Source organism: Chondrus crispus, genomic scaffold, assembly GCF_000350225.1.
Source record: "Chondrus crispus Stackhouse genomic scaffold, scaffold_72, whole genome shotgun sequence".
Classification (NCBI taxonomy): domain Eukaryota; phylum Rhodophyta; class Florideophyceae; order Gigartinales; family Gigartinaceae; genus Chondrus; species Chondrus crispus.
Window position 1 is genome coordinate 14,470 of NW_005178653.1, and position 25,207 is coordinate 39,676.

General features: G+C 49.3%; 4 protein-coding genes; all 4 read right to left on the minus strand.

Annotated features, from left to right (window-relative positions):
- Positions 1–11,633: 11,633 nt before the first annotated feature.
- Positions 11,634–11,828, minus strand: CHC_T00007392001 (hypothetical protein). The gene has a single exon (XM_005710920.1). The coding sequence runs from the start codon at positions 11,826–11,828 to the stop codon at positions 11,634–11,636; it is 195 nt and encodes a 64-aa protein (XP_005710977.1).
- Positions 11,829–11,834: 6 nt separating this feature from the next.
- CHC_T00007393001 (hypothetical protein) lies at positions 11,835–12,026 on the minus strand. Its single transcript, XM_005710921.1, has one exon. It carries the CDS (start codon positions 12,024–12,026, stop codon positions 11,835–11,837), a length of 192 nt encoding a protein of 63 aa, XP_005710978.1.
- Positions 12,027–12,137: 111 nt separating this feature from the next.
- On the minus strand, positions 12,138–14,498 carry CHC_T00007394001 (hypothetical protein). XM_005710922.1 is given in 2 exon segments: positions 12,138–12,176; positions 12,177–14,498. The coding sequence occupies 1 exon segment, from the start codon at positions 14,496–14,498 to the stop codon at positions 12,177–12,179; it is 2,322 nt and encodes a 773-aa protein (XP_005710979.1). The 3' UTR covers positions 12,138–12,176.
- Positions 14,499–21,989: 7,491 nt separating this feature from the next.
- Positions 21,990–23,537, minus strand: CHC_T00007395001 (hypothetical protein). XM_005710923.1 is given in 2 exon segments: positions 21,990–22,031; positions 22,032–23,537. 1 exon segment carries the CDS (start codon positions 23,535–23,537, stop codon positions 22,032–22,034), a length of 1,506 nt encoding a protein of 501 aa, XP_005710980.1. The 3' UTR covers positions 21,990–22,031.
- Between the last annotated feature and the right edge of the window lie 1,670 nt (positions 23,538–25,207).

Sequence of the window (25,207 nt, forward strand, 5' to 3'; positions counted from 1 at the left end):
AGAGTAGACGGAATTTCACGTGTAGTATTTAGAAATTTTAGTATTTGACGTGGAATACTGTAAGGCATGGTACGGTAGATTGGGGACTGATTTCTACGTCTGGTAATGAAAAGGACGCGTCTTTGCGTGTAGACTCTCTCGATGTCATAATCGTATCTACCCCTGGGTAGGGGTAGCCAAACACAAACGCAGCCAACCCCCCCGCCGCAACTTCTTTTCGTCGTCTGTCTACAAATCTCCAATATCACCGTGTTTCTCGGTGCCTTACAGCTGCAGCAAAATTGCGCCTACATTAGCAAAGTCAGTTAAGCGATGGGTGAGAGCCACTCACAGTTTCCAAACATGTTGCGAGCCCCGAATTCGGGTGCAGGACTAGGGCATTGCGACCCTTCGGCCAGGTCGAGATAGAAAGCAGTCGCCTACTTGGTGGGACGAATAATATTGGGGTCTGCACAGCCAATAGAATACGTACGCACCGGATGTTAACCTAGTTTAGGCAGATTCTAACCCTGCTTGATCCGGGTGCCATACTAGGTTTGACACGCACGCATCTTCTAGAAGCAATTGCACACAGCACCAATCAAACGCGCGCTGACCATCCGCTTTTGCAACAAGGCTGCCTGCTTCAATCTTAACGCAGAGGGTTAACCTTACCTGCTCGGATGGACTTTGCTGGCGTGAGGCAAAGGTGATGTCTTGCGCTGCCAATTGGTCCGTTATACAGGCCCACCTCTTGTCAGATGTGGGGGAAGGGGGAGCAGTAGACGGAGGCAGCACAGGGGGGCTGTTCGTATGAGGGCGAACAGTTTTCTCGACGCAGACACAGTTTGTTTTACATGTTGGGACAGGCGGCGCGGCCTGCAGCAATGCAAACAGGAGGGAATCAAGGAGAAAGTGGCGAAGAGAATGCCTCGCAGTAGTCACCAACGTACGGTCTACACGCTCTGAAACATTCATTACCTTGCCCACCGCTTTACAGACGACGGCGGCTCGTTCGCCCCCACTCGTCGGTGCCGGGATATTTTTTTTTCCGTGGTTGTACACGGCATCGGTAGCTGTCTTTTTCTACGCCGGGAGCGAAAAGCACCGTGCCTTGCCCCTTCAACCTCTGAGGTTGATAGGAAGAGGGTACCGGCTCTCATTTCATACGCTCTGTGACGTGCAGCTGCGACTGTCGTTTACCAGCAAAGACTTTAACAGGAAAAAGGGGGCTCACTATTGACCGAAGTGCCCATCTAGATCTGGACTCTCTTATGCGGCTGCGTGTTCCGTCCCAGAAATAAAACTTTTATTTGGCCTACACGTGACGACGATAAACGAGATAGCGATCGCTCTACTCTGCCTTCCTCGCACGTAAAGCGGCATGAAGAAAGAGTTACACCACGACCACACTAACAAAGCGGAAGACAGGACAGGCTAGAGTAGCCTTTATCCCGCACGGACGGGGCAGGCAGCGCCCAACAACTCTCGAGTTGCGCCTACCACCGAGGCCGGACATCCGACCTCGAACTGCACACGCCAGCCAGCAACCGAGCTGCAGATTCGCCTAGCGGGCGCGACATAAGGAATCTCCGCGCGAGATTGCAAGCATATGCAGGGCAGCAGCCGCGCCGCAGCCCGTAACGAGATGCCGCCTGTGATTCAGAGACGGCGCGGGCAGCGATTGGCACACGCCGCCCGGGCGCAAGGCGCGCGCGGCGGCCGGGGAAACAACCTGAATTCAACGAGGGGGGGGGGGGGGGGGGGGGGAGTGGGTTTACAGCCACGTCGTACGGCGGCGCCGTTTCGAATTTTCCTGCCCGCGTGGAAAGGCTTTGTCTGGGCCGGTCCACTCGTTGGGGATTAGTCGGGTGGGCGCGGGGTAAACTGGGTTGCGCGCTCGGGCGGCGTAGGGTGGCCAGTGGTCGCGGTGCGGTGGCGGGTGAATGGCTGGAAGGGCGGGTGGGGTCGCGCTGTATGGGCCCCGGAGCCGACTTGGGCGGGACCGACAGCCTCTGCCGCTGCAGCGAAGCGGCTGGTGAGGGGGTGTGCGAGGTGTCCCGCCGCGGTGTAGAAGGCGGACTAGGTGCAAAATTGTTGGACGCACTTTCGCACGTATTTTCGAGCGGTGGCAAGTGTAGCAAACGATGTCGATGTGGTAACTGTACCCTTGGTACTGTAGTACCAAGTTTTTGCAACCGTACAACCGTAGTACGGTACCAACTTGGTACCAACTTGGTACCGTAGTACGGTTGCAAAAACGCGCAGGAAAATGTTTATTCTGTAAACAGTTTCCCTACTTGTGGCTGCAGGCTGCACTACCAATCGTTTAGTTTTGGCCAAGTCGGTTCAGGACAGAGGCTTCCTCTGTCCTGGAAGGAAGGAAGTAAAGGTGTATCTTTAAAGGTGTTGTTCTTTCTTCAGTCTTGTAGGCGCATTCTCACTGCATCTCTCACACTTTCGGTAGAGCGATTAGTCCTTGCTTGTCCCCTATGTGGGGCCCCTGCTGAAGCAACAGTTGCATAGTAGAGCCACTCACACTATTTCAGTCTCGGATCTCCATCTTTGGATGCTTTCTTGCTCAAATAGATCAAGATGTACAACTCGAAGGATACAGTAGGAGACTCCCGGCTGCGGACAGTGAAAGTGACAAGGTCGGAGGGTTCATTTTCGAAGATAGCCCACCATTATTACATGCGACCTCGCAACGCCAGCAAGGGCAACGCTGTCCTTGCTGCCCAGATTTCTTCGCAAAAAGGGTGGGACTGCACGATTCATTGTTGCGTTCGATGCCCACAAATTTTTGTAGTACCCTTCGAAGGGGAAACTAAACATAATCAGGGTCGGTTGTTGTAAACACGTACTTCTGCACTTCGTAAAGGTTACTGCACTTCGTAAAGGTTATTTGCCTATATTTGAAGCATCTCTCTATCGCGTTGTTTTCCACGCACTAATTGCTTTTACATGGAGTCGGTGGAGAAAAATGTGGTGATGGTTGACGGAAGCAAGGACAGGGAGAAAAGGTGAAGACAAAGAGATACCTTCCTCCCTCTGCCCTCGCGTCACTGAATCAGGTCTTCCTAAATGCTTTACCTCGCATGCCTTTTATTCTCACGACCTCGCACTTACAGAGACGTCCGCGGCCGCTCCGTAAAGAATCCTTACCTGTAAATACCTTTGACCAAATTAGAAATCAGATATTATTGCGCTTAAAAACCCTTACAGGAATAAAATTAATCGGCAACGCTAACGGGGGCACTTGAGGGCCATAGAATAGTTTTTAATTTCTATAGAGATTCCATAAAAAACTACGTCATTCTGCACGGGCCCATCTAAAACAATTCAAATATGCTACAGAATTGTTGTCAGAGGGTACCAAGGGTAGGGGGTAGAGAGGAAGTTGGGAATAGTCAAGCGGGGTTTGTGTATCGTCCCTACCTTCCCGTTTTCGTGCGCCTAATGGTCTTCGCATTTCATTTGATTTTGTGTGAACGCCTGCGGACTTTTAGAAAAGATAGCAGCCAACTATTAATTAAAAATTCATAAAAGTCAACAGTTACACCGCATACAGGGGGGGGGGGGGGGGGGGACGCGCAATAGTGCCGCTTTCATTATTGCCACCCTCGAATTAGTGCCGCCAAAACCGGCAGACACAGGTTCTGCCACGTGTCAGGCACGATGTCGTCATCGGCCACTCCTCATGTGCCTCAGCTTAATTGGTGACGTGGTGGCACCTCACTCAATGACCCTAACATGAATCCTGAAAAGATCGCCAAAGCGAAGCGTACGCGCCTTACGATTGCACAGAAAATCGAGGTTGGGCATCTGCTGCAGGTCGGAAAGTTGGTCGAAATGAAACACAAATTGATAAATCTATGGTGGATGGTATAGTAGGGTTTCTCTCCCGACTGAGCCTGGTGCCAGAAGACGGCCTTGCAGAAACTGCAGAATTCTGCAGGAAAGATGTGGAGGAATGGATTGAGATGGAGACTAATGAGCTTGTGGCAGAAGCTTCTATTAGTGATGCTTGCGATTCAATACATTATGGTGGAGAGCTACAGAATCAGTCTGCCAGTGATGCTATGATGGATGATTGTGTGGCTGAAGACGAATGTGAAATTACGGAGAGGCGGGCCGTACCGAGTGCTGTAGTGCTAGCAAGGTTGTTTGGGTCTTTGGAGAGTCTGGGTGTGGAGTGCGATGTGAGCAATGCCTTATCGCACTTGAGGTCCGCAAAACGAGCTTTTCTAGAAGCTAGGCATGAGAGACAGGGTCAAAGGCAACAACAGCAGACTCTTATAACAGAGTTCTGACCGGGTAGTGATTCTGCTTTCTGATTGTGCCGCTCCGAATTAGTGCCGTATTATTTGTCTTTACACAGGGCGGCACTAATGCGTAGGGTCGACCGTATCTCATTTCGCCAAAAAAATCCCTTTACAAAAACCTATCGTGTGCACAATGAAGATTGCTGCTACACAGAGGCCTTGCTTAACAGAAGGTAAAACGGATTAGGTTCTATGGAGGAGGTAAGAAGGGGGTGTACCGCACTGTACACCTACCGCGCACGATTCATCGTGAAGCATGCAGGGCGGGCATTTGACCAACCCTCCCTCACGGATAAGTTTTCTCCCCGTCTTGACCCACAACACGCTTGCATTCAGGGTAGGGTATTTGCACGCTCCGAGATCGTCTGGCGACGGATGAACACACGCGAAGAAAGACGCAACTGACACACGCAGCTGGGGAGTAAAACGTCACACCCATGGCCGATAACCTTGAGAGTCGGCGCGTGCTGGTAGGAGAACAAAAAGGCAGTTGGGCTGCCTTAGTTCTGTAACGCAGATTCAGAGCCAGTCCTGCAGTAACAGCAGCACAAATCTGTGCACAACGAGTGTAATGTTTTGAAGAATTGGTTCCCGTGCGCTAACCTGTCGTGACGCCTGAATATTGAGCAGCGAGCAGTATACTATGTACGAGTACGACGGTCTTGCGACTGCGAGCTGAAGAGCAACCTGTATTCTCTATCGCTCTTCAAAGTCATGCCTGTTCCACGTTCCAACAGGAGTATTGCGATTGGATAACGCTCTCATGATCTCTCCAAACTTTCTGCTCTGATATTGATAGGCGCTTGGTGCATCGCTGCCAAGTGATGCGAATCGTTAATAAGGCGCATGATATCGTGTGATGTAGGCAATCGGTGTGGTTGAAATGGAGAGAGGATGGGTGTCATGAATGATATTGTCCCCATTCCGCTCCATTGGTGTCATTTCCGTGTCGCAAGATGATACCATTCTTGCACACTTGCATCACTGCATGCACTGCATGCACTGCAAAATTCTTTCCGTGGTCGAGAATACACAGTCCGTGGGACAAGACTGTGATACACTGGTGGCTTATCGTTACATCTTCAGTCCTTTGCCGCTAACCATTTATCATGGGTTATGCGTTTCGAATGGAAGAAGCTCAGGTCTCGTGGCTGAACTAATCTCAATGTTGCCCACAATGCTACTTCAATTATAGCTTCAGGAGTGTATCGACAAGAAACGAAAGCAGGGATGCAACGTAGCTATGAAATAGAACACAATACTTGTATCGAAGGCGCTTGTAGAGGTACAGATCTCCGCATGCAGGATTTTAAAGTAGTTTTGTCGTTAGATGAGCGTGATGCGGGCTATTCTTGCTGACACCAATGAGAATTGGATGCGGCTCCTGCCTGATATTTTTCAGCTTGTCTTATGTCGAAATTGATGTTCCCTGTTTGCAAAACCCATAGAATTCGAGGGCCAAGTGTTCATCGTTTTCAACATGGCACTAATGTGTCGTGCATATTGTGAAATGGAGTCGCAACTGATGCCGTGGATGAGTACATGTGCATGTTTGAAAGAGCTGCATCATAAGCTTTGAGAGGATTAACCCGAGACTTTTTGTTTGTGCTCGGAGGAAGGGTATCTCCGTACCCCATACTCCAAAACATGCAACGATTATTACGGTGTGACCCAGCATGTGGCTCCCCTCTAGTGTCTATCGGACCGTTAGTCCTCATATGCGGACAAGAGTTACATTATTTTTTCTAGACAACGCAAACCGCGATTTAAGTTCTGTTTCTTGCAACTAGAAGTCAATCACTATGGGTAAAGCACCAGAGCTCGTCAATTCCAGCGAACACCAAATCGTTGACGCACATAAAGCTGTTCAAAAGAAAGATTGGCTTACAGCAAGCATTTTTCTCTACGCTAATTTATACCAGTAGCATAGAAGCATTCCGTGGAGAGCTTGATATTCTCAATACGGGAAATTGGAGACCCACAATTGTGGGGGGTAGAGAGGTATGATAGGGGAACAATTTTTGATATTCTGTCCTAACTTTGGAAAATTATAAAATGGGTCAACCTTCCAAAGAAAAATAGAAACCGTGGACATGAAAGTTGAAAAGAAATAAAATTCGATGATTTGCATGTTATGATAATGCTTGGTCGGATAGACACAAGTGTCTATTGGACCTTTATCTTCATATGAGGACATTATTAGACCTATTTTATTTTTGACTTGCGCTTCCTCGACAAGAAAGAAAAAGATACCCCCATCACCTTACTTGACTTCTGACTTGAGGACAGAAAGAATTTTGTGAGAATTACATGTTCTGCGTGGTCGTTTTTAGATATATTTGGAAAAGAAGCTTTTTTAAACCACCTTAAAACCGCATGTAAAATAACTTCGAAGCCAAAAGGGCCAGTTTAAAAAAAGGATTATGTACTGAATCTGGATTACTTTCTGCGTATTCAAAGCTGCTATCCCGGTGTTCTGCATGATGTTATTTCCGACAACAAGTGCGTCAAGGAAAAGACAGATGTTTAAGTGTTCAATTTAATTTATATATTATTGCAAAAAAAGAGTTGTCTTCATTCATATGAGAACAAGCCCCAGTCGGATAGACACTAGAAGAGCGGTTGGTACAGACCGCCACCACCAAGTACGGAAGTTGTGCCCGACAGAGTCGGCCTGGGTAGCGAAAATACCTATTTATTGTCGTGGAGGGAATGTATGTCTGTCGCTCAATTGCGCAAAGAAAGCCCTTCGCGGGTAGAAACGGAGAGCAAACTCTCCCGAGGGATCGACGGCGAAGGTAAGTAGGCAATAAAAGAACTGTGCGAGGAGCGAAAAGACGGAGCACAACGACCGGCGACGCAACGCGCGTCCGTCTCGGGAGCGTTCATTTATAATCTGTGTGCCTCTGGCTGGATCGGCGTGGTTTGCATCACAAACCCTTTGTTTCATCCTGCAATGGATTTCGGCAGCACCATGGAAGCTTTACACGTGCCAATGAAACACACGTGTACAGTATGATAGTTTTTCTGGCAATGATGCACCGTAGGCCGCTTCGTCTCTCCTACAAGTACAGTACCAAGGGTACGTACTGTAGAAGAAACCATCCAAGAACCGACCATCCAAGAACCGACCATCCAATCGCATAGACGGTTCTCCCTCACCAGCAATGCGCACACTGACCTCAGAGCTCCTTCATCCCTGCCAGCCTCGGGTCCGAGCAGATGTGAAGGCAACCAAGGTAATTGGGCAAGGACTCGCAAGGTCAACGCCACTATATCCCTTCTGACCAAAACTCTCCTGCCCCAAACTTCCATATCACAATACCCGCCGTTGTCGTCCCCCTGTCGATAGCCCCTGCTTCGGACAGGTCCTGCAGGGTTCGCCCTGATCGCAAAGCACTCGGTGCACATTCTCAGCTGCTACCCATGCGCACACCCATTCAAATCCGAAATCCGGTATATATAAGCCTCCCCACCATGTTTTTGCTTCCGCATCTGCCTTTCCCAGATATGTGCTTCCCGCCACCACCTACGTTCCGCACGCCTCCAGAGTCCTCCGACGGCAACCGGCGTCATGGCCCCAAGCCGAGTCCGAAGGCGAAGAAACCCAAGCCGCTCGCGCCCAAGCACGATCAAGTGCGTAAACGCAAGAAAAGGAACAAAGCGGCTTGCTGAGTTAGGTTGCTTGTGATGCCTTCTTCTTGCTGCCAGTTACTTGCGACGCGCTTGGTATGGCAGGTAAATTGAAGTTGGCATAGCTTCATTGCCCCGCGAAGAAGGCTATCGTACCTATGTGTACGTGTCGTCGATACACGGGCGTGTTCGCAGTGCAGGCCCATAGTACAAGCTAGACCGCACGCGCCGTAGGTTGCAAAGTACCTTTGCAACCTCGAAGGGTACAATAGACTCTATAAATTTATGCCTGTAGATACAGTATTACCATGCTTAGTGTTTGCATTCTGGTCATCTGTCGCAGCGAGCAAAATAAACACAGTCTCCCTTACTTTCTCTACCACTCCGAGTGCGCAAGGACAGGGGGCACCATCGGGTTCATCCATGCTGCCCATTGCCTCCACCACAGAAGACGCTGCGGGGCCTCTGTCCCACAGGCCGATGCCAACCAGCCCCGATTTTTATTCAAGAAAGCGCAAATTTGCCCTAACCGAACAAAAGGTCCTGCAGAAGGCCAACCCGCTCACGCTGGGCCGCTGCATAAACCAAAGTATCTACCCTTCTCGTCGAATATTTTGCCGTGACATGTAAGTGATCACAGTTGGGCCTGAAGCCTGGGTCGACACGTGGCCATGCCGAGATGCACATATCCCTCCTCCCCTGCAAATGTCAAGCGCTTCCTTCATAGCCCCCCTCTACATTCTCTACAGCAAGTACCATAACCTTGCCCTTGTCCTCGCCTTCGCAGCGGCCTTTTGTGAATCGCATCATATTTAATCCGAGCGCATGTCGCTGTGCCCAGGATACCCATCAAGCAAACCTGGCCTCGGAGATATCGTGGTTCATGGTATCGTGGTGTCATGGAGACGTCCGCAACTTGCCACAATGCGGATTCACTGGGCAAAGCTTTCCGCGAAATGCCCCACCCGCTCCAGCCCTGTCTATATCTAGGTTGCATGTAGTGCGAAACCGGGCCAATTTTGGAAGCATCTGGTAGCGTGTGTGGTCATTCCGCTGTGGTGGCAACAGCAAAAGCTCGTGTACATTTCAGTCTTGAGGCGAGTATAAGAGGGGGAGCCCGCACGCTTCTGACTACGAAAGCCAACGACACTCAAAGATTGCCTCATCAATTTAACTTTACTATAACAACCATCAACCATCGCCCCTATCACTATCCTATCATGACTTCTCAGACTCTTCTGGCCATCTTCTCGCTATGTGCCCTAGCTTTGGCCGTGCAATCCACCCCCACCCATCGTTCTTTACGTCAAGAAGTTCCGCTGACGATTCCCGTGGAAGAAACGCAAGAAGTACCTTCAATCGACCCGCCTGCAATCTCGGAGTTAGGTCCAGCGGAACCTGTTGCCGAAGATGATGGCGTGGTTCCCCAAGTCATGGCTGACGACGAGGGCCCATTCGTCATCATGCCTGACTTTCCGGAAGAAACAACCGTCCCGCTTCCCACTGCCCCTATCGCCGAACTGCCTAGCAGCACCGAGGAGCCCTCCCCGGACTCTGAGATGCCCGACTTTCAAGTCTACAACTTCGGGTACAACATCGGAGGCAATACTACGCGCGGTTTCGAGGCCGATCCTATCGATTGGATCGTCGGAGAGACGTCCATTTTCGAAGTGAAGGACGCAGAAATTGTCGGAGACGAAAAATATGGCGAGGTTTACAAATCGCATCGGTACGGTCTTCTCGGTTCAACTTGGGGTTATGATTTTAAGGTGCCTCAAGCCGGACTATATGCCTGCACCCTGTTTTACGCGGAGACTTACTCTGAGAATTTTAGCAAGGAGCCCAAACGTACCTTCATTGTTGAGATTTACGGAGATGGGTCTGAAGACGTGCAATCGCAGTCTTTTGACGTAATGGAGGAGCTCGAGGGGGCTGAGTTTACTGCCTACACACGGAAATTCAGTAACATTGCCGTGGCGACCACGCTGAGTTTGCGTGAGGCTCCAGCCGTGGGCGATGCGTTCCTCGCCGGTATCCGATGCTCTGCAAGGGGCCCGCTCATGATGGCGTAGACAAAATCTTGAACAGTAGGTATCGGTTGTGTCGCATCGTTCTGGCAGTCATAAATCATATGCCGCTGTAGTACAAAGCCGTACATGGACGGAGTGCCGGGTGGCATTGTATGTCACCCGTGCACAGTAGGGCCGAACCGTGTACGGATGACGGCTGGAAACCTGTAAATCATGTCATAGCCGAGCAAGAGAGCGAAAGCTCGTGAAAAAAGGCCGTCAAGGCGGCGGGCGCGTTGCTTCGTGCGCGGCTGTCGGGTATGAGGTACGGGCGAGGACACAGAGCGTGTCTCTCTCTCTCTCTCTCTCTTGCTTGCGCAGACTCAAGTAAAGACGGTCCAGGCGTTTGCATGAATCAGGGGAAGCAGTCTTGTTGACGATGTTGTGCACAAGTTGCTGACATCAGCAACTTGTGCACATAGACTCCATGCAGACCAGAGTAAATTTGTGTACACTTGTATTGCATCTCATTTCACCCCTGAATCCTCTCCGGCCCGAATTCAAACGCGGGTCAGCTCATCGCGTCACCTGCATGCAAGCAAGCTACGGTATTGAAATAGACTAACTACATTCGACGCCTTCGTCCTAACCGTCCTTCAATCTGCACAAGCGTACGCTAATACTCTTGTGCTATGTCTAGAATCAGGACGTAGACTTCGCCCCTTGACAAATTGCGTTCTCTCAGCCGCTTCCTCGGTATGCCGAAGGCGTACTACTACAGGCTGATCAACTACAGCGCATCGTATGCTGGTTCTTCTTCCCGCCGTTCTCGCCTACCTTTTCTCTCCCTTGGTCGTCTCCTTCTCCGGCTCGTTTCTCTGGTTCGGCTTCAACGGGAGCAGGACTAGAACAGTGTGTTGGTATTACTGGTGACAGAGGAACGTTCTGAGGCATTCATGAGGGTTTATTCGTAGTACAGAGGAGTCGGGAGTGTGGGCAGGGGACGGGACGGGAGGCGGAGAAGATTTTGAAAGAGATGGAAATATTTGTGCAGTTGGGGATTGGGTCCATCTAGACCGCGATGGCGTAGGCCTTTGCGACCTAGATGGACTCGGGGACGCGCGGTTCGCATCCGGGGCGGTGGGTGTGAGTTGGTAGTATGTACTGTAGTGTAGGTCATCGTCCTGCTTGGAGGGGCAGAAGAGAGGTGTTGGTGAAGGATGTCGGTGAAGGATGTCGGTGAAGGATGTCGGTGAAGGATGTCGGTGAAGGATGAGAGAAAAGACACTCCGAGATTGCATTGCTGGATATCGATACTTGGCTGACAGGATTGGTTGTTTTTAATTTTCCGTTGATCATAAGTGGCCAATCAACGCGCTCGCTGCTCAATACAGGCTGGTCGGAGCTGTAATGACCATCAGGCCCCCGCTGTAATGCTACAGTACTGGCAGAGGCCGACCGTAGCTACTAATGACAGCCTGTCCTATGCGTTCAGACTCTGAACGCAGTGGACAGGCTGTCATTAGGGAGACCAGAGCCGACGACAAGTGAACAAAGTAAATGTAAAGGAGAAGAGCTCATCGCACCCTGTGACTAGACTACACACCCACCGTAGCTGCGTTGCGCTCAACCGGGTGCTTTCGTGTAAGCCCATGTACGGTATGTAACTGTAGACTTGACGAGCATCTCAGGCAGTGACCGGCAAGGAAAATGAGCCAAATGACGCAAATGACAACTCGTACGTGATGCCAACCGCCGAAGGTATCGGCCGTTGGAAAGGTAGACCTACCGATCCTTTCAGCTCCGCTCCGCCTGCCGTTCGAGCCAGCACCCCTGGAGCTGCTCTATCCGTGGGCGTGGTGCTGTCCAACCAGCCGGACATCCGCGCTTACCATACGGAAGTAGGAGAAAGAACAATGTTCGCGTGAGGTCTTTGCGTACGTCGGCAAGTCTTGCGCAACCCTCTATAGTGTACACTGTAGGTGGCTGGAATGCCCAGCATGACATGCGTAGTTGACGCAAGGGATGGGTGCGGACCATGTGTTGCCGCTGCGGCAACGAATGCAGAGTCATTGCCCATGCTGTAGGGTGGCCTGTCTGTTGCAAATCCGCAAATCGCACCGATCAAAGCTGCCAGCGCCGAGCACGCGGGGCTTCAGGTAGAGGAGAGTCCTCGTTGACGGAAGAATTCAAGCTGCATCACTGGCAGAGAAAACGCTTTACAGGTATGCTACATGGCAACGTCTACAAATTTAATTGTACTACTTAGATCTCGAACCTTAACCTCCATTTCTGAAAGAAAACTGCTTTCAATCGATCCATCCACCGTGGCTATTGCCACGCTGAGTGCTTCCAATTCGCTCTCGGACAAGTCCTCAACGCATGCCATAATGGCTTTTAACTGTGACGGGATATCCAAAGACTCGTTGCTGTCGCATGCCTGCATCTCAATGCACAGAGAAAGGAAGGACAACCAGTCTTCCACCATATTGTCTACACTCGGAAAGCGCTCGTAGCCATCGTCCTCTGGTCTGATACGGAAAGCTCTCCTATTCTCAATAACGTAATCCTTCTGCCTTTCGAACTCCTGCGCTCGTTCCGCAATGTAGATCGTGTTCACTTCTTCGCGAATTTCCTTTAGATGCGTAGAGCGGCTGTCGGGATTGTGTTTGAATAGTAGATGATGGAGTGGTTTGATCTCTCGGATGAGAAACGCCTTAATGATGTGAACCGTACGATCAACAATGGAGGCCAGAGTGGCTAGTTCTTCGTCGGTTGAGTTGAGCTCCAGCTCACCAATAATCGACATCAACGGTACCCAGCGCTCCAGACTCTCTTCATTACAGTCTCTCGGGGTAAACGTGAGAGCACTGGTGCCGTCTGCAAATCTCATCCAATGCGACTCAAGAACCGCTACAACTTGAGATAGCGAATCAAGCGCAACCCGATTTGGCAAAGATGGATACAACTGAAACAGAGCGCGCAATCGACAACCGATGTGGTCCAGGTCAACCCCTTCAAGGTTACACAAGTAATGTGTGCAAGCGTCAGCAACAACGTCCCAGCCATGACTCCGAATATAACAGAACAAAACGCCTTCGAAGTCTTCTGTCTCTGGGATGCGTGACGCAAACATAATGGCACGTGACGCCTCTTCATGGCACTCCTCCTGATGACAAAAGTCCAACACTTCGCACACTTCCGGCCACGCCCTGTCATCTGTCGGCCCTCGTCTCTCCAGGCAACCGAGCATGCGGCTCGCGCGCTCCGCCGGCTTGCACTCCGTGCAGTTGTCGAGAAAGATCCTGACGCTGTATCTGTCGCTCTTGAACAACGACTCCGCATCTCGATCCTCCGCCCAGAGTACGATGGCGTCCGTCGTGTGTGGCTTTTCCTTGTCATTACTATCAACTCCGTTCCCAGCATCAGCATGATGTACGTACGACAAATCGACAACCGAATCCCAGTCGACCCAGTTCATGTTAAAAGGGCACGGGGCCCCCAGTTTCCACACCGCCTCCTTTACCTTCATAGTTGGCAAGTCCTGATCCGAGCCGTCGGTCAACGCAGTCTCATGCCCTTCCACCCACTGCAGCTTACAAATGACAAAGTCAAGGCCCGGAATGCCGATGCTCCTAGCCGCGGTCGAAAAGGCGCTGACATTCCTCCAGTCTTCCGCGTAGAGGGTGAAAATCCCGTGCGTCAACAAATCCTCCGAGTCGTACTCATACGCGAGCTCAAAGGCCAGATGCCAGTTGCCCGCCGGATAGTAGTCGACGTAGCCTTGCAACGCGTTTGCAAACTCGGCAATGGCGTCAACGCTCGGCATCGGCTTGGGCACGGGTGGCAGCCAGACGATTTTGTACTGCAACGTGAGGCGGAAGCCGCTTTCGATGGGCTTGAGCTCCCGCTGCACGTGGGCGTACGAGACTGAGTAGAAGGACTTGAAGCGGGACAGGCCATTGTCGGCGTCGTGCCGATACCCCTCCGTCTTTCCGTCGTGAGAGAAGACGAGTTCGCCGCCCTTGTACTCTGAGGGCAGTTGGATGAGGATGGTCGCAAACAAATCCGGGTCTTCGTCCGCTGGGGCAAAGGGGGCAAAGCAGTCACCCGCACGGTTGAGAAAGAGGGCGTCGAGAACGCATTGGGCGTCTGCGCTGTGCAGGCCGAGCTTTCCGACGGCAATCTTGCAAAGATAGTCGAGCTCGATGTCCCAGTCTGGGCGACAGAAATGGACCTTGTCCGACGGGATGCGGAGCGAACTGTTAGAAGTGTTGCCCGCGAGGGGGTCTTGATCGAGGGCCTCGAGTTGCGCAGCCTGGTGTTCGGTGAGGGGGAGGGCGAGATGATCGGGAAGGCCGGAGATTGAGAGGCCCGGGAGCGGGAGGGAGCAGGAGTCGGAGTACCAGAGATGGCCGGGGTGGAGCACGGAGGAGAGGGTGGTGGAGAGAGAGGAGGGGAGGCCGTCTGGGCCCCGGAACGGGGCGGGGGGTGTCGAGGGTGTTGACGTTGAGGGGGACACGGGCTGAGAGGAGGCTGACGTCTGGGACATCGTTAATGGCGGCGGAGGGATTGGGGGATGGCGCCCGCATGCGCATGGGGAATGTGAAAGGGAGGAGCGAGCTTGAGGGGCACGATCAAAGAAGAGGTGATTATGCTCCAAGGATAAATCGTGGCATCATGTCCACGAATCACACGTGTTAATCGATCATTGTAATACGTGTAATACTGTAGCACCTTTGCTTTACATCAAAGCGAACTGTAATGTTTGGGAAATGCAGGAAGTCTATTGCCCGCGACTTTTCAAGGACTCTGATTAATTCGTGTCTAGTGACAACTCTCTTTGACAGAGTGTTTACAACGAATGGCATCCCTCTCACTACCAAGCCGTGATTGCATTGTAGTCGAGTACTTAGTACACGAAAAGCGCTTCACTCCAGACTCAATAAACGCCTAGAACACCATATAGCGATTCCTAACCGCACGGAAGTAACATCTTTTCACGTAATGTTGCAAGTGCAACAATCTAGATAATAATAGAGTTATCTAAACGTTTATGTTTAGTTTCTACGTCGGACTACTCAAGATCTTTCCAGCGTTTGAAGTCGAACGTTAATGTTTCTATTTCTATCTAGAATTTTCTTGAAGGGTCTAGTAGGAATCTTCATTATTATTATTATCTTCATTATTATTGCTGCTTAGAGGGGTACGAAAATCTATAAAAGGGGACTTACAGTAAGTTGGCCGAGTTGGGAAACTCGCCACCTCAACACAACCCACAACTTTCTATAACACTACTGCTGTTATCAACAAAGTTGAAGCCACTTCGTCTGCAGTAGTACATGCCGTACTACATTGTATGCACAGCTCCTCAGTAGCCACCTTGGTCGTGTGGATCGTCGCAGCAAGGATAAATTATAATGTCCTGTTCTGTCGTCCATCAGAATTGCAAATCAAGATAGATAGAAGAAATTTTGTGTGACACCTGATTATAGACAAGTACGTTCTCAACTTAATTTTCCGTCCTTAAACTCATGAAATTCTTTCCTGCTCCAAATGTATTTAGTTCCCAAAGAGATGAACTTTTTTCTACTTAGCTATCCAGCTAGCAAAGTAGAAAAAAGAAACCCTTCTACGGTCGGTCGAGAAATCCATTCCTTCCTTCAACCAACTTTCCAACGAAATGGCCATCGACAAATGGCGTTGGACTTTTGCATGGGACAGCAGCATATTTGTTGAAGTTGTGTGTTTTATTCCTTAGAGTTGCTGCACGAGACCAAATTTATACTACTTTGTATCTGTAGATACCATCTCAGTGCGTTCCAGATTATGTAAGGTAGTCGGCCTCAATTCTGCTGAATTGAGGAAATCAACACTGTAACTTTTTAGATAGGGCCATTGACTACGGGTCCGATTATACCGAATCTACTCTATCTTCGCTGTCAACACAGTACAGTGATAACGTGTTACGTCTTCCCTTCGTAGAACCAGGGAGGAAGAGTTGAGGAGTACAGGTGTATACTTAACAATATTATCTGGTGTAAGGAGATACCGCTCAATGAATCATATGCACACCGGTACTTAACTTCTAGTACCCAGTAATGGAAGAGAATCACCACAATACCTCGCGAACTGAGGGATCGTAGGTAACCCGAAAAGTGGATAGGCCCGTCATATCAAGCGCGATGAATGTTTGTAAGAATCTGGAATAACAAATAGAGCAGGAACACGTTCCCCCTTCTGTGTCAAGTACATGCAGACAGAAATGAATACGTCGATTCCTTTACGTGGAAACATCTATGGGAATGGTGAAGTGTCTACAATAGAAGGGATGTGACTTCTTGACTACGAGGCTTTCTCCCATCTTCAATATTCTCAGTCCGGTTCTTTCGAATCTTTTGGTTTCTGCTCCTTGAGAAATTGAGTTCGATGAGAAGACGCACTCCTGGCTGCCTACTTGCGGCACGCACATGTATATCCACGGCGAGTCGTAGTGGGCTTCCCCGGCTTGCCCCCCTTTTTCGGGGCGGGTTTGGGGAGGTTGCATGGAACAACCTTGCAACGCTTCCCTTTCGGTGCACGGCGGCACTTGCTAATCGCGGCACCTCTAGACCCGCAGGAGGCGCGCCCCTTGTGAATGGTAGTCTCAAGATCTTGGTGCGTGGGTGCCTCCATGTCCATTGCGGAGGCGATACAGAAGAGAAGGACGGCAAGGAAGAGCGTGAAGGTGATCTTGATCATCTTGTGTTCAAAGGTGTCGTGAGCGTAGAGAAATACGATGTGAGACTGAAGAGTAAGACTTGTAGAGTGGGGTGAGTAACAGAAAGTAGCGGGGAAGGGAGATGGCAAGTATTATTTATAGTGTTTCAGGATTCAAGCGATGCCACGAATAGGTGAATCCGTCTTGCGTAGCAAGAAGCATTTTCCATCCAATACCTCAACTGCAAGCCGTAAACAAGATTCGAAGAGGAGCTGTTGTTGTAAACGATTGTTTTTGTTGAACTAGACGGCAAAATGATACCAACATGTCTCCATTCGTACAGAATAAACAGAAAGCTGTCATCTTGCTGTCCAAGGCTGGGGGAAACGTTTGGCATGCCGCCAGATAATGCAATGTCAAAAGGGGTTCTAGCACGGGACAGATCGTGTTCCTGATAAACCTGCTATAGGGGACAGCGTTTCTAGGATGGTACTGGATATTTTAGTCGGCGAGCACATCCCTTGAAATAACGCAGAAAGTAGCGTTGATGGATACCAAAAAGTCCATCAGAAAAATGCACAGAACCTCAACGGTATTGAACTAAGAAACATTGGTCGGTTTCAGGTCGGTCGGTGGGAGGCAGTGCGAGAGGTGATGTGGTAGGCGGCTGCAATTCTGCGGATTCGAAGCTGCATCGCTGTCCTTGATGCGCTTTTACATTTCACTGGCTAATTGATCATTCACAAGTCTCCTTTACCTTTATCATACTGCATATGGTTTCAAGTATCCGGGCGAATTCATGGACCTTTTGTCCATCTGTGACTGTAACTTGGAACACATTGTCTCGAATGGCGTACCTGGAGGGGAGAACACAGTTTCCAGGCCAAGAGCCGCGCGTCTAGAATCCTCGTGTGCGCAAAATTGCCAGTGTTTTGGATCATCCCTTGCGCCGTTAGTTATAAAGCAGTAGTTGAAGGTGTATTGCGGAAAAATAAGGATCAATATTTTTGATGAATTATCGAAGAAAGGTTTGTATCGCAGTACTTGTGCTTGTAGAGCCCCCTGACGAACCGTGGCGTCATTCTATACCCGTTGAATCGTACAGGGACCTATGTCATTTGGTTTCGTGGTGCAACCGCTACAGCAGAAGGAATGTTAATGGTCGGCAATCGTCCTATGCCGGTGGAGGTGGACTACGGACCCGATAAAAGGACCAGATCCCGTTTGAAATCCGGGGAAGTGTAAAGTTCATCCATAACTGCGGCGGATATCTATAGTAGTAACACGAGTGAGTTACGCGAGACGACAAGGAGAGTCCTTTTGTTACTCTCTCATACGCAAAGGGGCTACAGGATGGTTTATTATAAAAGGTGTGAGGAGTGGCTTGCAAATGTACCTTATCACACAAAATAGTCGACCGCCCGGAACATGTGGAACACGGCACGTTTCTACACCCTTGCACAGTTGACGAATTCGCCTTACAGAGCATTCGTCATTTAATAAAAAGCATTATTGGAAATGTTTTCCTCCCATTGAACTAATCCATTCATGCCAAATATCAGGGTTCTAGGGTGCTGGCTCCGCAAACGTTTTGTTCGGAACGACCTTGACCGCTGAAAGTTTGACATGTACGGTAGAGAAACAAGTGGGGCTGCAAATTGCATATTTTTGTACTTTAATGGGGAGTCTTCGCCAGTATAGATAAGTAGTATTAATACAAATATGCAGAGAGAATAGAAGAGGAATTTCACTTCAATTTTAGACAGAAAGAGTTTCAAATACATATTTATTTCAAGTTACTACACTATTCAAATCCTTATTCGACGGAAACCAAAAATCAGGTGAGGTCATAGATCTTTACTGGTCCTTTTAATCTACTGGTCCCTTTTATTTTTATGCTGTTGGCGACAATGAGTTCTAAGAACTTCCCTGGTGGCAAAACTCCTATCACAATAATCGCAATAATATCGCTCTCTATGGTTGTGATAGTCATTCGCATGCTCATCGTATTTTGCTCTTGTGATGAAAACTGCATTGCACTCCCTGCACCGAAAAGGATGAGAGGATGATCCCGGTACAGGAGGCATGTCTGAATGAGACTTTTGTTTATATCTGTGGGAAACACCTTCATCTGACGCAGGGGATTCAGGCCGGCGTTCTCTATGTGGTTGAAGTGAGTCAGCTACGGGAGGAGAAGGGGAGCGCGTTCGAGGGGGAGTAGGGTTTTGCAGTAGATTGGTGAACCTGCGGGGCCTCTTCAAATTCTTTTCGGATGAGCCAGATTCGTCACTTCGGTTGTTGCGCGATCGCTTGCTAGTCATTTTTGTCCTATGCACTGCAGATGAGTTGTGACTTTTCGAAAGGTTTGAATTAGTAGTTGCTTGCTAAAGTGCCGAGATCGTTGCAGCTCCTCACGTTGGGGTATTTACATATAGTTAGAAGGTGATAAACAGCTCAGTGGCTGCAACATAGTTTTCGTTAGTGGTCGTGGAGCAATGGTGAGATGCTATGGGAACAATAGTTTTTATTAAGGTATAAACCCAAAATGTTTTCAAAAACATGTCAATAACATGGTTACGTCCGCAGATACATGTACATGACGCCCACATCGAGTTTTATTGTAGGTAGTACTGGATGTGTCCGTTCAAATATTTTTTTATATCAGGGGGAGGAGGTGCAAATATGAGATACTTCGCATTTTATTGGCGCTATTCGTACATCGAGCTATCGATTTAATTTCTTCATCACCTGATTGATAACGAGTTCTTGGTGCGGTTTGCGCATCTGTAATCAAAAGCATCAATTCTGCCCGTTGTGGAGAAAGTCGCTTCATGGGCTATCAACCACAACCAAAACTGTGTAGTGACATGAGAAATATGTAGAAATGGATGCGATGCCGAAACAGCCCCGAGGACATATTTGTTAGAACTGTTGGTGTTTTAGTATTTTCAAAATTTTATGTCTATGTTATGAATCAAATATATTACTGCCGAAGGCCCATACAATGAAGATGGTATCCATTAAACCTTTTAAACAAAAGAATCGCCTTATTTATTTTTGCCACAATAAAATTCTGCCCTCATAAAACATAAAATGTCCTCTAGCCTAGACAATAAGTGCACGCCATTAGTCCTCTTCGGCATTCTGTGTTTTTGTACAGAAACTATTCTCCGGGATTCTTCCGATTCTGGACACGAAAAGACTTTTCATCCTCCTTCCAATAATCAACGTGGTGAAATACTATCTCCATTCCTGAGTTGCTAACTCACAGATTCATACTTTTGTGCATTTAGGAGAGCAAACTGATCTCCATCCACACAACTACGGTATACTAAAAAGCCCTCACGCGCCACGAAATGATTCGTCGTTCTGCTTTGCGCGAACCATCTCTCGTCGAGTGTGTTTTGTGTCTCTTCTGTATGTCAGCTGTTAGAAGCAGATGAGACGTTTCCAGGAGACGACATGCACATAATCGGTCGCTGAAGTTCAGTAGGTATGCGTTTGCACGCATGAAATGCGCAAAACCTATCGACTCCAATGAAGGCGTGCAGCATTGCTGTCCTTTCCTGAGGTCTCGTTCGAACTTTGTCGCATTTGCCATGTTCGCAACAGAAGCCTGGATCCCTCTCTCACTCGACCGGTAATCACAAGCCAACCTTGAGAGCTGATGCCCTGTGTGGTAAGCCATCTATGAGAGTGATTCGGACACTGCTGTATAACTAACGGCGCAAGGGATGATCCAAAACACTGGCAATTTTGCGCACACGAGGATTCTAGACGCGCGGCTCTTGGCCTGGAAACTGTGTTCTCCCCTCCAGGTACGCCATTCGAGACAATGTGTTCCAAGTTACAGTCACAGATGGACAAAAGGTCCATGAATTCGCCCGGATACTTGAAACCATATGCAGTATGATAAAGGTAAAGGAGACTTGTGAATGATCAATTAGCCAGTGAAATGTAAAAGCGCATCAAGGACAGCGATGCAGCTTCGAATCCGCAGAATTGCAGCCGCCTACCACATCACCTCTCGCACTGCTTCCCACCGACCGACCTGAAACCGACCAATGTTTCTTAGTTCAATACCGTTGAGGTTCTGTGCATTTTTCTGATGGACTTTTTGGTATCCATCAACGCTACTTTCTGCGTAATTTCAAGGGTTGTGCTCGCCGACTAAAATATCCAGTACCATCCTAGAAACGCTGTCCCTTATAGCAGGTTTATCAGGAACAGGAACACGATCTGTCCCGTGCTAGAACCCCTTTTGACCTTGCATTATCTGGCGGCATGCCAAACGTTTCCCCCAGCCTTGGACAGCAAGATGACAGCTTTCTGTTTATTCTGTACGAATGGAGACATGTTGGTATCATTTTGCCGTCTAGTTCAACAAAAACAATCGTTTACAACAACAGCTCCTCTTCGAATCTTGTTTACGGCTTGCAGTTGAGGTATTGGATGGAAAATGCTTCTTGCTACGCAAGACGGATTCACCTATTCGTGGCATCGCTTGAATCCTGAAACACTATAAATAATACTTGCCATCTCCCTTCCCCGCTACTTTCTGTTACTCACCCCACTCTACAAGTCTTACTCTTCAGTCTCACATCGTATTTCTCTACGCTCACGACACCTTTGAACACAAGATGATCAAGATCACCTTCACGCTCTTCCTTGCCGTCCTTCTCTTCTGTATCGCCTCCGCAATGGACATGGAGGCACCCACGCACCAAGATCTTGAGACTACCATTCACAAGGGGCGCGCCTCCTGCGGGTCTAGAGGTGCCGCGATTAGCAAGTGCCGCCGTGCACCGAAAGGGAAGCGTTGCAAGGTTGTTCCATGCAACCTCCCCAAACCCGCCCCGAAAAAGGGGGGCAAGCCGGGGAAGCCCACTACGACTCGCCGTGGATATACATGTGCGTGCCGCAAGTAGGCAGCCAGGAGTGCGTCTTCTCATCGAACTCAATTTCTCAAGGAGCAGAAACCAAAAGATTCGAAAGAACCGGACTGAGAATATTGAAGATGGGAGAAAGCCTCGTAGTCAAGAAGTCACATCCCTTCTATTGTAGACACTTCACCATTCCCATAGATGTTTCCACGTAAAGGAATCGACGTATTCATTTCTGTCTGCATGTACTTGACACAGAAGGGGGAACGTGTTCCTGCTCTATTTGTTATTCCAGATTCTTACAAACATTCATCGCGCTTGATATGACGGGCCTATCCACTTTTCGGATTACCTACGATCCCTCAGTTCGCGAGGTATCGTGGTGATTCTCTTTCATTGTTGGGTGCTAGAAGTCAACCGCCTGTGCGCGTACTCATGCTCTACAAGAAGGAACGCGCTCGTGGTTCAAAACTAACATTTACGATGCTGTAACTTGGCAAGTTCATCCTACCTCCATGTATAAAACGGCGTTTGCCAACGTGCCACTCTCTCCCTCCACAGCGACCACTTCAACATCCACTAATCCACTCCCAGCCGGAACCATACATTTAATCTCCGTCTTCGAGCTCATCGCTATGGCACAGGAGTTTCCGCCCACCATCACGCTGGGATCCATGCCAAAGTTTTGCCCTGCCACCGTGATCATCGTGCCTCCATTCTTCCCGTGTCGCACTGGCGCGACGCCTGTCACGAACAGCTCCGCACGCATTGACACATCTGGTCGCAAAACAAACACATTCTTCTTGCTCAGGCGGGGAAACACGAGATCACCGCGTGCGTTTTGCACAAATGTTAAGCCACCGTGGTCTGAAAGCTTTTCGCCCTCACGCGTTACTTTTGAACCGTCTACGCCCAATCGATAGGTCTTTCCGTCCTTGTATGTCGACAATATAAGGTTACCACGGAGCTTGCTGCAAAAGTGGCTTGCCTGATACTCCGCAATCCCCGTTACGGGACTCTTGAACAACTCAAGTGGCTTCTTGTATTTGAACAATGACGGCTTCTTCTTCTTGTCAGCCGGTAGCCCCGTGTACGGGTCAACCCAATAACATTCATGCTCGCTTTCATCGATTTGCAAACCGCGCTGCACGTTGGGATGGCCGTAGTACGCACCCTCTGAAAGATGCAGAACCTTGTCTGGGCGACCAACAGCGTAGGGGCAGTTGTTCCACCCATGCTTGACCAGGCCTTGCCAGTTTATTTCAGCAGACGGGTCCCAATTCTTCGCTCGTTGCTCATCATAGTCGGCGTCACAGTCCGTTGCGGTGTCACCAAAGGCGCAGTTGGGGCCTTGGTCGGCTAGGTACATGTTTCCATTGCGTGTCAGCGTCATCGCGAAGCCGTTTCGGATACCGGTTGCGAATATTTCGACATCGCCCTTCTTGAGCATTGCGTGACGCACTAAATCCGTCGTGTATTCCAAGTTGCCGTTGAATACATCGCCTAGGCTTGTGCGCGCGATTAGCACTGCAGCCGACAAGTGCGTCTCCCAGTAGCCTCCGAGCTTGTAGCCGGGAAGCCCCATATTGGTAAAGCCGCCAACAGAGATGAGTAGATCGCCCTTTTGGTCAAACATCAAAGCGTTCACGGAATGGTCATGGTTCGATACAGGAAGATTGCTGATAATCCTCTTGTCCATGACGAGGCATACCTTCGGATCCGACATCTCCGTCCCCGGTTTTAATCGATCCACTGCGCCGTTCCGCCAATTGATGGGAGAGTTGTCTAGACGTTTCTTGTCCAGCCAATACAATGTGCTTGTGCTCACATACGGTCGGATTTCCACGTCCCGCGGGTCGATGGTAATGCCTAGAATATCCCGATCTGCCGGTTCGTTATTTTTTGTGAACTTGCTGTCTTTGATTTTCTTTGAATAGCAGTGGGAGTTGACAATCAAAGTATCTGAATGATACCCGAGAACTTGCACTGTGCCTCCTAGCGTCCCCATGTAAATCTTGCCGTCATGACCAAGGATTGCACAAGTTGGCAACTTCAAGAAGTCGATGTCCTTAATCTCACTGTCGCTGGTTCGATGTCTCATCGAAGCTTCCTTGAACTTGACAGAGTCACAAGAACTACCATATGAAAAGAATACGGAATTGCTCGATGCCCCTCCCGGGGTCTTTACGACGACTGGCACCGCGTCTGGAGTGCTCGCCTGGGGAGATACAACAAAGAATTGAGTTGGAGACTCGCCGCCTGAAGACACGCTGACCTGCTTACCCCCAAACATAACAGTCAGGGGTTGGAACAAGCCGTATCCCTTGACTTTGATTTGCGTACCACCAGATATCTGCCCTTCATGCGGAGATAAAGCACTGAGAATCGGGAGCACCGTCTGCCTGTCGTGACTGACTCGAGAATTGGCGGGTGTCATGCCATCAACCTTGAACTCCAGCTTTGCAGGCACTGTAACATCTGCCGTGCGCAGGTAAATCACCTCAAAGGCAACCAAACCAACTGCGAGACTTGTGATAGTTTCTTTCGAAGATATCGAATCGATGATGAGATCTTGGCCTTTGTACACCTTGACAATACCAGACCCTCCTGTCTCGATAGAGATTTTGCTCGCAGAAGAATCTACATCGCTGTGAAGAAAGAAGAGACAACGGACTCCAAACATAGTTTGATCAAAGTCAAACGAGGGAAAATTAAGGGATAGGGAATCCGAAATAGCCGCAAACGAGGGGGAAACATTGGAGTCCAGTAGCGTCCCGCCTACGAGCGGCTCTTCAAGACCTTGGTAGTAGTAACAGTATTGCCCTGGCTGGATAGCACCCGTCACAGTGACCGTCGTCTCGGCTTCATCCCGGGTACAGGAGTTGTCGAGCACGGCAAGCTTCAGACGAGTACTTCCCAACGGGAAGTCGTAAGAAAACGCCTGCTTCGTAGAAATGATCTGCCCAGTGTCGACCAAAGTCCACTTGTACTCAGTTATTTCGCCAATGATTCCGTTCAAGGAATCGAAAAAATGTGTGTGACTTCCTTTGCCGTCAATTCTAACAGTAACAAATCCATCTCCTCTAGAATCGACGTAGGATGTAGCCGCATTTGCAGAAAGCTGAGGCGGATAAGACCCAGGAACTGCATGCGCAGCATGGTCCGAGTCTTTCAATTCACCGTTGGAGGAAGCTGGAGTGCATTGATTGACTGCTGTTTTGATACGAATGTATGCGATCTGGGCGTTGTCAGCCGTTGACATAAAATGAATCGTCAAAGGCTTTGTTACAACGGACCCCACAGTCTGTGACAGAAAAGTCTTCTCGTGTGCATTAAAACACCCATGTTGTGCGAAAATGTCATACGCTTCGAGTTGAATGTTGCCATTCACATACACCTTGAACACGCGCTTCCCCGGATCCATGCAATGTGGCACATACGTCTCCGCAAACCCAAGAGTAATATCGTATGCACCAGGGGCGAGGTCAAACGAATACATAAAATCCTTACCATACCTGGCTGTCATGTAGTACATGTCCGGTGCATACCCAGGCCCAGTCTTCACGGTAGTAGGAAAATCATACTTCTGCGTAATACCTATCGGTAGCACCGTCTCCGCTTCGGCCCCGACATTAATCTTCAAATCAATAGCCGGCGGACTTGAACTCGGCGGACTTG